Raw genomic sequence first — 13,117 nt, forward strand, 5'->3', positions numbered from 1 at the left:
AAGGAAAGACATAAGTTCGAAACCAGCAATGATCGTAAAATATGTTCCATAGTGGGTAGCGGGAAATTATCCTTTTGACTGACCTTATTGAGATTCCTAAAATCCATATAAATGCGGATATCACCGTTTTTCTTCCTAACAGGTACCAAGTTGGAAACCCATCTTGAATGCCTAACAGGAAAAATGATTTTAGCCTTAAGGAGTTTATTCAATTCCATTTTGATTTGATTTTCTAAGTTCAGATGAATTTTCCTTAATTTTTGTTGGACAGGTTTATCATTAGATGTCATCAGAATTGTGTGTTGAATGATGGAGGTTTCAAATGTTTTGAGATCTTCGTAACTCCAAGCAAAGATATCCTTATAATTTTTTAACAAATGAATGAAGGATAATCTTTCTTCAAATGAGAGACCAAGTCCTAAATTGATGTTCTAAGGTTTAAGATCTGTCCCAAGGTTTATTAATTCAAATCTCAAAGTTGAACTCTGTAGTTTTGAATTAGTAACTCTTTTAAATCTGTCTTTTAAATCATAGAGATCCTCAAGTTTTACTACAGATTTGGGTATGGGATTATCATCGATTTTCTGTTTTAATTTATCATTATGTTCATCCTTATCAATTATTTGGTCATCATATGATTTTTCAGAAGTTAAGAAGCTTAAAATGTCTTCATCATCATTAAATCCCTGCCAATTGGTGATATTATCAAGGAATGGATGGCCTAAAGATTAACTCTACAGAAAATTTATCGGGATTGTAATCTTCGGATGGGATTAGTTTTGATGCAACATTAGCAAGAAGGTCAGCGCTGGAATTTTTGAATCCTAGGAATAGCAGAAATGTTAAACGCTAAAAAATGTGAAGTGAGAGACTAAACCAAAGACTGATAATGCTTCAAGTGTGTAGAGATACAATGCATCATGTTTCTTACTTGTTTAATTACAATTTCTGAATCTCCAAAAACTTGAAGGTATTTAACGTCAAGGCTAATTTCTTTGTACATACCTTGGACCAATGCCTCATATTCTGCAATATTATTTGTGCATTCGAATTCCAATCTGCAAGTCAGCATTGTCTTCACACCTTCAAGATTAATCAATATGCAACCTGCTCCTGCACCATCACTTGATTTCGACCCATCAAAATACAATGTCCAGAATAAATAATTAACTAATGGTTTTTCTAGCATATTTACACATCTGGAAAAGTCTATTTGTGAAAAATTTTCAATTTGAGAAGTTACAGAATTACTCAGAAATGGTGACGTTTGTGCTTTAAAATTCTCAAAAAATGATTCAGTAGAGTAGTTTCCAAGAATGTTGTTATTAAATGCCACTGCCTCATTTTCACCTTCGAAATCTGTTATCGAATGTTTCATGTGTTTTTCTCTGTTGATTCTAATTTGATTCGGTTTTCCATTAAATGGGAGCCATAAGTAAGACCAATCAGTGGAAAAATAATCGTATAGTTTTTCTGACCAATCTCTACTAAGAATTAAACCGTACAAATCTGCGATATCAACTAGTATATCAATTATTTGACAAACTTCATGATTTAGAGATAATCTAATAAGAATTGAATTCATTTCTCCTATGACTTTGACTTCTGTCCTATCGAGTTGCACAATGTGAACTGCAGTTTTCTGGGGTGACATGTTTAATTTCAGACAAACTGAATACAGCATGATATTCGAAGAAGCCCCTGAATCTACCAAGCAGTTTATGTGAATTAGACTTGTCACCTATCAAAATAACATCAGAGGAATCGAATAATGAATGACCAGGAGGTTTACCCATTCCATTAGAATCTTTGGATACCACAACAACAGGAAGAGGAGAAGCAGGTACTGTGTTCAATTCTTTCAGTAAAAATTTTTGTTGTTGTTTGAGTTTAGTGAGTTCATGAAGGGAAATGTTTGCTTTTATTTTCTTCATATCCTCAACTATATTGTACTCAATAGTATTTGAAACTACTAAGGTTCTGGGTGAAGATGGAGAATTGGATGAAGACGAAATTACTTGGGGGGAAGTGGAAGTGGATTTTTTAACAACAGCTTTATCTTTAGTAGTGGAAGTTGAAGGTTTCTATTTTTTAATTGGTTGTATAGGATCAACTGGACCTTTACTTCTTGTGCTAATAGGTAATGCTTCATATTCATTTTCACTATCAGAAATAGGAAGAATAAAATCCCACATTCCATTTAACTCAGCTATTTGTTCATCTTGGGATTCATCAGCAGAAAATGTTGCCTCCTCATCTTCATCATCAGTTTCTGCATTAGAAATTGTGTTTGGAGGTTGTGGATTAGGTCGCTGATTTCTTCTGTATGTTCTAAAAGGTTTTTGGAAGAAGAATCAGCTACTTGTTTTTTGATCTCCACCATCTCGTTCGACAAAGTTTTAAGGACTTGTTGCAAGACTTCAAGATCAAAGGGATCTTTAAGTGCTTTTTTTTTAGATTCATCCTTAAATGTAACTCTTTTTAATTTTTTGTCTTCCTAATCCTTTTTCTTTTCTAGTGCATTTATCCCCTTCTCTACAAACACAGCTTCTTTCATGTTTTCTACCAAGGTATTTTTATTAGCTCTATCTACAAAAATTGCTACGTTAGAAGGAAGAGATGAAATATACCATTCAATTTATACATCGACACCAGGTCTAGAAGTAGCTGGGATTTTATTTAACAATTTGTTAAATCTGGAATTGAAATCTTTTATCTTTTCCCTTGAATTCATTTTTAAATTGGAAAGGTCATTGATAAGAGATGCGGTTAAGCGATCATCACCAAATTTAGTCAAAAATTGTTCTTCAAAAATATCCCAACTAGTAATAGAAATGGTTGGTAATGAAAAGTACAGAGACCCTACTAATCCTGTAAGAGTGTACGGGAATAATCTAACAACAACGTCTTCTTCAACTACCTCATTAAGATTGATGGCTAACATATAATTATGAAGGTGCTCTTCAGCAGGTAACCCATCATCAGGATTGAATTTGGGAAGCCATCTTTCAGGATGTTTTGGTAGAGGATGAAGTGGTGTTGGCATTTGAACAGCTCCTGGATTGGACCACAGTCTAGCTGCCATTGTAACAGTTGGGGAGGTGGATGTGATGAAAGAAGAATTGGCAGTTGTGATAGTACTACTTGAGGTAGCACTAGTCGTTTGTGTAGAGGAAATGGAAATAGATGAAGTGATTGGTAGAGAAAAAGGAAATGAAAAAGGAATAAATGGACATGTTTGTGAATGAGAGAATTAGGTAATCTCACTAGTAGATGTTTGGGAACCTAATGTAGTAGTTTTCATTTAGCAAGATTGAAGTGGAAATTCAAATGGTGAGATGTCAAGTTTTTCACTTCGGGATCGAGTCAAAACACCAATTCCGTGAAAAATAGAAGTTATACTTCCTTCAGAAACTTCAAATGATTCAAACTTTTCTGCTAAAATGGAGATGTCTTCCAATTTCTTTATCAAAGCTGTAATTTTTGGTGATTTTGGAGTATAATCCACAGGGATTACCTCAGGAAGTATTCTAGGAGACTTAGGAGGTGATTGTACAACTCTTGATCTAAAAGTAGGAGATTCTGGAGGGGATCTGGAAGTTGTAGGAGATTCGGAGGGGAAATGACTCTTGGAATGGCCTTTTGTTTTTGGATTGGACTTAATTTCCATTCATAGTCTGCAGGCCCTCCTTCTAGCGCCAAAAGTGTTGAGGCCTTGAAAATTGCTGCATCAACACGGGGGAAAACCACCCGGTCCGGACCTTAAGACAACTCCTTTTCCGTTTAGGTAGTGGCTCCGACTGGATATAATGGGACCAGTTTCCCAATGAAAGGTGATTGAATGAATGTGTAATGTTTATAGTGGAGTGAAATAGATGGATTTGCAGCAATGAATCAAATGGAAAACATATGCATTAATCTACTCTATAACCTGGGATTGTTTAACATTTATCTAGATGCGATCTATAATGATTTTCCTTAGTAAATGACAATATAGATTGCTCAAACACCAATGGAAATGAAAATATTTCAAGATGATTATTTTAATTAAATAGTTAATCAAAATAATGTGTATAACTCATCGCATTTAGAATATCAAAAAAAATTGCTTAACATGTATTTAAAAATATCAATGGCAGCATGATCAGAAATGAATACATGTAACATTGTTCTTTAAATACCATGTAATAAACAATCTGAAAAGATAAATTCACTATTTATTTATGAACAAAACAGAGGCACAAAGATAGAAATACAAGATGCACGTTGCTCAGCTCATAAAAGAAATAGAAGCAGTTTAGTCCTTCTCACAAAGATGATTTTGGGAGTATAGAAATGCAACTTCTCAAAATTCTTTATGAAAATTCCTAAAACAATGTTCCAGTCATTCTTCTGAGAAAAGTATGGAAGTACAATAATGCGAGCTTTCATAAGCCTTTCTTCATAAAATTCAGCTCATAAAAGAAATAGAAGCAGTTTAGTCCTTCTCACAAAGATGATTTCGGGAGTACAGAAATGCAACTTCTCAAAATTCTTTATGAAAATTCCTAAAACAATGTTCCAGTCGTTCTATTGAGAAAAGTATGAAAGTACAATAGTGCAAGCTTTCGTAAGCCTTTCTTCATAAAATTCAAGACCTTAATTTCATACAACAAGTAGCAGAAAAACAACTGAATGTATTGTGCAGAGCGTTGAGGGCATTTAAACAGATCCCTTCAATAACGCTTAAAGGAAAACAATTTTTTGGTAGGAATTTCTGGATGTGATTTGTTGTCTTCATTGACTTTGTTTGTTCCATCAAATTATCTGGATGTTTGTCCGTCTGTTTGAACTGAACTGCCACTTATAAACACAATTGTACTTTTCTGTCATGAACCTGAACACGGAAAACAAGAAATCGATAAGCTAAAAATAAATGACGCTGATAAGCGAGTTTCATTTGAAACAAATCACGTTTTGCAGGAAATAAGGATAAAAATTTAGAGTGTAATAAATCCCGAACACAAACATCAGGGAGAGGAATGCGAAGTGAGGTCTATGGTAAGAGAGGCGGACTTTACGCTCTTATTGCAAATCGCAAAATAGACGTTGATGAAAAGGGGAGGCTTAGCGGTTTTTTCAGAGGGGGTTCGAAGTGGTAAGTAGTTTGTGAAGAGGGGAGTCCGAAAGAACAAAGGAGTGACACGTAGATATAGGGCTAGACGGAAAAACCACTTTTCGGACCCCCTCTTTTGAGAAACTTAAAATTGAGCGCAGGGGGGTCTGAAATCTTCTCTGTTGTTGATCTGGGCAGATTAGATCTGAGTTGTTTATTTTTACAAGACAAGTCGAGCTTTTTGTATTATCGCAATCGGCATTCGGAGCGAAGGCAAAGGAACAGGAAAGACTATGAAAGTTGCGAAGGACCCGGACGCGAAATGTTATAGATAACTTTTAAGTTATGTGTCGGGTCTGATCCTTATATCGCAATTCAAATCGCAGTCGCAAATCGGTTAAGGTGAAGGATTGTTATAAATTGTGTCCCTTTAAAACTTGCGATTGCGATGATGTGGCAGTGTTGTCACGAATGATGTCATGATGACGTGATGATGTGATATGGCAGATGACATGGAGTATGACGTCACGGATGACATGGACCATATCGCAATCGCAATCGGTGGTGTGAAGCGAGGTTTGGTCTTAAGGCTTTGGATCTTGTGATGCCCTGGATGCAGGGTTTTTATTCAATGGATTTAAATCTATGGTCGGGTCCGGTCTTATCAAATCGCATATCGCAATCGGTAAAGGGCAGAGTGCTTGGCCTTTGGAATTTGCGATAGCCTGCAGTGTGGGATTTTATGGACTGGCATTAACTTTCCCATCGGGTCCGAGCTATCGCTATCGCATAAGAGATAGGTCACGGGACTTGGGCAATGGTTTATGCGATCTCCGCGGATGCGATATTTTATAAAGTAAAGTTCACGACCCTGTCAGGTCCAATCTTATCAAATCGCAATCGGTGTTAGCAGAGGGTCTTTGCCTTATGGAACTTTTTATTATGTCGATGTGCGATGCGAGATATGGCAAAGTTATAAAGTTTTTAACCTTCGGGAATTTGAAAAATCCAATTCATTTTAATTTTTTAATTAAATAACCCATTTTAATACTTAAGGTTTTTAAAGCCTAAGTATAGTTTTGGTCTCGGGGGCTATTAAAATTTAGTTTTTTTTATTTTTTATGGAAATGATTTCGATAATCAAGGTTTAATACTTGGGTTTTAGTTAAAAAACCTAAGTATTAAATTTTGATTATAGGATTTTATTAACAGTTTTTTTGTATTGATTTTCTTTTTTTTTTAAGAAATAAAATCAAAGGTTTTTTTAAAACTAAATGGTCCCTATTTTAATATAATAAATTTTATGCCCACGGGGCTTTGGATTGACAGTGAATGGGTGCGTTGTTAAGGCACTCCTTGTGATAGGTCATCGGTTCAAATCCCCCGTGGGTACTTAGATTAGTCTAATAGATAAAAAATATATATATATAACAAATTTCATAGGAAATTTATAATATATTGAAATGGGGGTTGTTGAACAGTACAACAACTCCTGGCTAACCTCTATGCAGATCTGGAAAATTTTGCTCAGAACTCCCTTTGAAACTGCAAAATTTTCTCCCTTCACTTACTGAGCCTCTAATCTTATCAAAATCACTTTGATAACATGTGAAAATTCCTTGAAATGCAGCACCTGGAATTTATTCTCCTAACTGATTAATTATGCAGTTTATTTTTTATGGCAAATAACAACTAAATCACACTGCAATTTCTTCACAATAAAATTATGTTGCGTAAATACATTGGAACTGGGAAAATATATGCATACATACAATAAAAATAACACCAATATTTTTGGACAAAAGTCCCCGGAAAAACCCAACTGGGAAAACCGGTGCAACAGATGAGGCTTTATTTTATTATATGCAGCAACAAAATCTGAGTACAATATTTGGATGTCAATTTGGTTATCTCGTAGCAAGATAATCTGACCAAGAATAATAGTGACACAATTTGTCTCACCCAACACTAATCTCAGCTCTAGAAACTGGCCCAACTGGGCTACTCGAAACCCTAGCGTCAGCCTCTGCACTGCCTCTATGCAAGTTCTACTTGCACCGCCTTCTAGAACTGCTCTAATGCAGTCATTCTATCCAACTTAGCTACTGGAGATGACTCGCTTGGCCTCCTGGAACCTCTTTTGGCCACTAGCACCTGAATCGACCTCAGCTAAATTGAACTGCCCTTTGAAGCTACCTGCGCAGCCTCACTGAGGAATAACTCAGCCCTCCTACTACTGACTCTCTGGCACTGGAAATCGACCACAATTTGTTGACTCTGCTCCCTCGAGATTTTTCATACCTTCTGGCTCGAACTCTTCTTCCCTGCTCGAATTTTGCAGCTGGATAGCTTGATCTGCCAAGCAGCTTGCTCTCCTGATGTATCTCCATCCCCATCGACCTGCTCTTATAATCTTTCATTGATGAACCAACAGACATGATTAGGTCTCTAGCAATGGCTAAGATCATCTCAAACTCAATTCGTGTGAGTTTCTATAGCATCTCACCTTTCCTTAATGAATTACTATTAATTAACTAGTTTTCCTAAGTTAGACTTAGGAAAAATTTAAATGATGGTTAATTAATTTATTTAAGGCGTTTCGCAAGCTTATCTCATGAAACATCTTCTGGGTTTTGAAGATCTCGTGTTCTTAGCCTCTCTGACACAATTCGAGACTAGAACACATGTCTGAAGCTACAAAAACTAACAGATGAAAATGTTAAGAGTCGTTGGAGCTCTTGGAAGATGAAACCAAGAGTCATCTTTAAGTATTTATCTATGGCTCAGCTCAATGAAAATATTTAATCCATGGAGTTATTCAATCCTCATGCTTGACATAAAGTAATTCTTATTATAATTAATTAATAATCGTTATTAATATTATAAAATTCTTAGTGCTTATGCCTAGAGCGGTAAACCAGATACCTGCTACGGGCCAAGCAGCTAAGAAGAAATGTAAAGAACGGGAGTTGTTGAAACTAGCATATTGGGAGATCAATCGGCTGAAATAACCGTGAGCAGCCACAATATTGTAGGTTTCTTCCTCCTGACCAAATTTGTAACCTGCATTTGCGGACTGATTCTCAGTAGTTTCCCTGATCAAATTGGAAGTTATCAAAGAACCATGCATAGCACTGAATAGAGAGCCGCTAAATATGCCAACTACACCCAACATGTGGAATGGATGCATAAGGATATTGAGCTCAGCCTGGAATACAATCATGAAATTGAAAGTACCAGAGATTCCTAGAGGCACACTGTCAGAGAAGCTTCCTTGACCTATAGGGTAGATCAAGAAAACGGCAGTAGCAGCTGCAACAGGCGCTGAGTATGCAACAACAATCCAAGGACGCATACCTAGACAGAAGCTAAGCTCCCACTCACGACCCATATAGCAAGCTACACCAAGTAGGAAGTGTAGAATGATTAGCTCGTAAGGACCCCCGTTGGGGAGAGAATATTAGATTATGAGCCCCCATACAATAACAAAGTCTGAGATCACCTCTTGTATGAGTTGTAATCTTTATCCTCGATGAGGTTTCATACTATCTATTGATAAATTGTCAATGTGTGGGCACTCCTTAGTTCATGAGGTGGTTACATCCATGTACTAAATAGAATGTATGAGTGAGTGTCCTTAGGCAATCACAAAATCTGAGATCACCTCTTGTATGAGTTGTAATCCTTATTCTTGATGATGTTTCGTTCTTATCTATTGATGAGTTGTCAATGTGTTGGCACTCTTCAGTTCAGAAGGTGGTTACATCCATGTACTATACATTGATATCATTTGATGAATATATTGTTGAGATGGCTAAAGCCTTTTCTGCCAGTTCTTGTGTCATGTTTAATTGCATAGTTTAACAGTTTATTCTATCCCCTTCGCCAGTTATCACATATATCTATAATGATTAAACAGTTAAGCTATTTTCCTAGTTTTATAGAAACATCTCTGAAGAACTTCTCATGGGTTTCAAAAAAGAACATGATTTTTACTTAATACATTAATAACCCATTTCTCCTGGAATAATTTTTCAAATAATTTATCTGTTTTCCTAACCCACCGCTTTTAGATTTTGATATGTTCCTAACTAATGGATTTTACACTTCTGACCATCACATGCTTAGAATTCTCAGGTTAGACATGCAGCTGTGAAACCAAGTACTAATTGTCTAGTACATGGCAATTTTTCCTATAAAAGATAAGTTTATGGTGCACTATTGGATTGATATATGGAGCTAGCACATTAATGCTATGTTTACACAATTGCTAACGTCTCTATGATTGGATAGAATAGACTATTAACAAAGTGCATTGTATTCTAACACAAACATACTTGGGTAAATCCAAAGATTTCGCTCAACAGAAAGTAAACTGAGAAAAATATATTTCGCATATTAGCATAAACAAACCAAACAAGATATCAATATTTTGGTAGGATAAAATTCAAAACCAAAAGCTACAAAATAAGATATCAGGTAAATCCTTAATTCACTCATCTAATGATTTCAACCATATGCTCGCTGAATTGTAAGAGCCAGAATTTTTGTTGGACTAAGCAAGAAACATTTCAGGACTGAACTGGTACCTTAGAATAGACTGCCAAAGATACATTCATGGTAACCCCATCAACATGTAATTTAAAGTTGTTTTTCCCAACAGCTGTAATATCTCTCACCATCATTCCAGGGTAACTGTTATCTTCAATCTGAAAAAATAAGGGTAAAAATCTTTCGTAAGGTAGAACAAAATAGAGCATTCTAGTCAAACTATTCTACTTCATATGATTTCACATCCCGTGCACATTATAAGCCACTCAACGAAATTCACAAAGGAATTTATAAGTTATAATGACTCAGGGGGTTGTAACATATTTCCTAAGATTTGTATATAAGGATTTTCCATAAAGACACTAAACCACCAATAATTTAACAATATATCATCTGATGTTAATAAAAACTAAAATTAATTTATTATTCTCCACTAGTGGCCAAACAGGCCAATGGAACTGCAAAAAGTACAATGCAATGTTGCTGAAATCAGTGTCAAGATAAAATCAGAAAGGTTTCGGAAAACCAAATAATTGTAAAAAATGGGAAAATATCAGTAAAAATTGGCAAACGTTGGCAAAATTAAACAAAAACAAAACAAAAAACTAACTCAAGGCAATTTTTTGAATTGAATTGCAGTTTTTTACAATTTTATCGCGATTTTATTGCAATTTTTTGTACTTTTTTGGACTTGCTCATAAAATCAGTGTCGGGGAAAAATCATGATGTGGAGATGTTATCACAATGTTTTCGCTATGTTTGCAACACCAATGATACAAGTTATACAAGGAATTCAAGAAGCATATTCCTGAAAAAAAATGCAAAAATATAAAAAGAGTAAATGTTGGGTGAGCTGAAAGCATGTTAAGTCCCTATAATACTAGTGATTACCTCATTACTATTGTAGTTGTATCCCTTATTAATATTGTTTTTCCCCTATTGTCCCCATATTGTTATTACTATGCCCCATAGAATCCATCTATTGTTATTTTTGTGACTTTATATTATTATTGTTAGGTCGGCTGAGTTATATTGTGACTCCTTAGACTCCTATATATAGAAAAGAGGTTTTGTCATTTGAATCATTCAAGAATTGTTCATTTGTGTAATGTAAATGAGGTTGCCCCCTCGAAGAGGCTGAATTCTAAGGCGTTCAACTATCTTTTTTATCTTTTTGTGAGCTGGTTTCATAACATTTGGTTTCAGAGCTTTGGATTCAAGGATTTCGCTGCTCCAAATAGGTCATCGTGGAATTTTCGCTATAACTTTTTTTCTGCAACATTTCAGAAACTAAAAAAAAAACCCATTTGAGATGAAATCGCACTGAACCTCGGGTCCAAATTTCAGAGCTTTTCGCACTATATTTGCGGAGATATGATCTGAGGAAGTTGGTCTTTTTGCAGACTCCTTAATTACATTCCAAACAAGTGACCTGGGGAAAATCGTCATAACTTTCTCTCTGAGCATCGGATTGAAATTTTGTAAGAAGGTACAGAAAGAGGACGGACCATAGTTTCTTGTATATATTTTTCAGAGCCAAACGTCGAAATAGTGACTCGTGGCACGTCGTACAAGTTCGCTCTACTGAACTAGTCTATAATCAGGTCACTGTGGGAGATTTGGCATAACTCTTCCCGGGAGAATCCAATTTGGATCAGACTAGTGGCATTGGAAAGAGGACGCAGAGGGCTACCGCAGGTCACAATTTCAGAACTGGATGATCTGAAATTACAGAGATACATCAGATACAATATCAAGCTCCTACAAAGTGAAAAAAGGTGTAGTTTTTTTTTATTTTTGCATAAGCTTGGATTGAAAAATTAGTTTGAAGGAATTCAAAGGGCATAGTAAAGCATTATTATCGGTAATTGATGCCCCGGGGAAAGAAAATGCAAACACCTAGTAAGCAACCTGAAATCTCTAGCATAACTCATGAAGAAGAGGAAGAAATGCAACATGATATATCAAAATTACGAGACCAAGTGCAACAAGTGTCACTTGCACAAAAAGGAACAGAATCTAAGATAGATGGTTTAAAGAAAGATGTGAAAGCTAAGATGGATGGTTTAAAGAAAGGCATAGAAGCTAAGATGGATTGTTTAAAGAAAGGCGTAGAAGCTAAGATGAATGACATGGAAGCTAAGATGGACGATTTGAAGACAAGCATGGAAGATTTGAAGACAGATTTAACAAAGTTTCTACAAGAAATGCTTACTAATGGTGAAGGGTAGTAAAGGGAACTCATGATGAGAACAAAAGAAATGTTAATCATGATTTCATAGACTCTAATGTTGGATCGAAGACCCACCATATTCCAAAAATCAATATGAGGAAGTTTGATGGCAAGGATCCCGCAACATGGATATTATAGATGGAGCAATTTTTCGATTTCAATAATGTGCAAAACACACAAAAGGTACGTATTGCAACTTTATATTTGGAACCAAATCAGTTTGTATGGTATCAATGGCTTTGTTCTCGTAAACAAATTATCACTTGGGCAATTTTTACGGAAGAATTGACAGCACATTATGAGGATACAAAAAGCAACACTTTTTTTAGCCAATTGATAAGTCTCAAACAAAAGGGTTCAATAATGGAGCACACTGAGGAGTTCCAAAAATTGAACATAAGGGTAAAAAATATTCCAGAGGAGCATAGGATTGATGTGTTCATAAGGACTTTAAAGGATAATATCCAACATGATATTCGCCTTTGGGAACCTGATTCATTAGAGAAGGCATTCAGGTTAGCAAGAAAAATGGAAAGCAAAATTATGGCAACCAGGAAGCATACCACTCACAACTATAAAGATAGAAGTGTTGTTGCCCCTAGTCTTCCACAACCTATAAGGTTGACAGCACAACGATTAGAAGAAAAAAGAGCAAAAGGGCTTTGTTACAGTTGTGGTAGCAAATACACTAAAGGTCATAAGTGTGCTGAGAAGAAATTATTCTACATAGATTGTGAAGAGGAAGAAGAAAAGGAGCAAGAAAGGTCAAAAGAAGAGGATATACTCCAGAAACAAAGACTAGATAAAGAAGAAATGAATCCGACCATATCTTGTAATGCATTGGCTGGAATTACCACTCCTCAAACCATCAAGATAGAAGGATGAATCAAGAAGAAAAAAGTAATAGTGTTGATTGATTCAGGAAGTACCCACAATTTTATTGATTGTAAGATAGCAAAAGAATTGAATTGCTTCCTATATCCAGCACCAGAGTGTCAAGTGATGATTGCAAATGGAGGAACAATAAATTGCTCTGGAAAGTGCCATAATATCAAGCTATCCATGGGAGAATATGTATTGACTAGCCCAATGCTTTCCATTCCAATGGGAGGTGTTGATGTTGTTCTAAGAGTCCAATGGCTACAATCCCTGGGTACAATAGCTTTTAATTTTCAAGAACTTTTCATGAAATTTTCTACGGAAGGAAAGGAAGTTGAATTAAAGAGTATTGCAGGGAA

At 35.7% G+C, this 13,117-nt stretch overlaps 1 protein-coding gene across 2 annotated transcripts in view; it reads right to left on the bottom strand.

Annotated features, from left to right (window-relative positions):
* The window catches only part of MCCA (methylcrotonyl-CoA carboxylase alpha chain), a 388,726-nt gene that overhangs the window by 30,063 nt on the left and 345,546 nt on the right, over positions 1 to 13,117 (bottom strand). Inside the window, exons 13-14 of one of the 2 annotated variants that reach the window (XM_089395892.1) lie at positions 9,685 to 9,804; positions 4,588 to 4,876 (exon numbers count right to left, since the gene is read on the bottom strand). In XM_089395892.1, coding sequence (XP_089252018.1) covers positions 4,844 to 4,876; positions 9,685 to 9,804 — 153 coding nt within the window. In that variant the 3' untranslated portion in view covers positions 4,588 to 4,843. Of the gene's footprint in view, positions 1 to 4,587; positions 4,877 to 9,684; positions 9,805 to 13,117 lie in introns of those variants that run through there. The other variant, XM_089395890.1, reaches the window with a different exon arrangement.

Source organism: Pinus tabuliformis, chromosome 1_2 (assembly GCF_031772625.1).
Source record: "Pinus tabuliformis cultivar Carrire ecotype Pingquan chromosome 1_2, CPIR1, whole genome shotgun sequence".
Lineage (NCBI taxonomy): Eukaryota > Viridiplantae > Streptophyta > Pinopsida > Pinales > Pinaceae > Pinus > Pinus tabuliformis.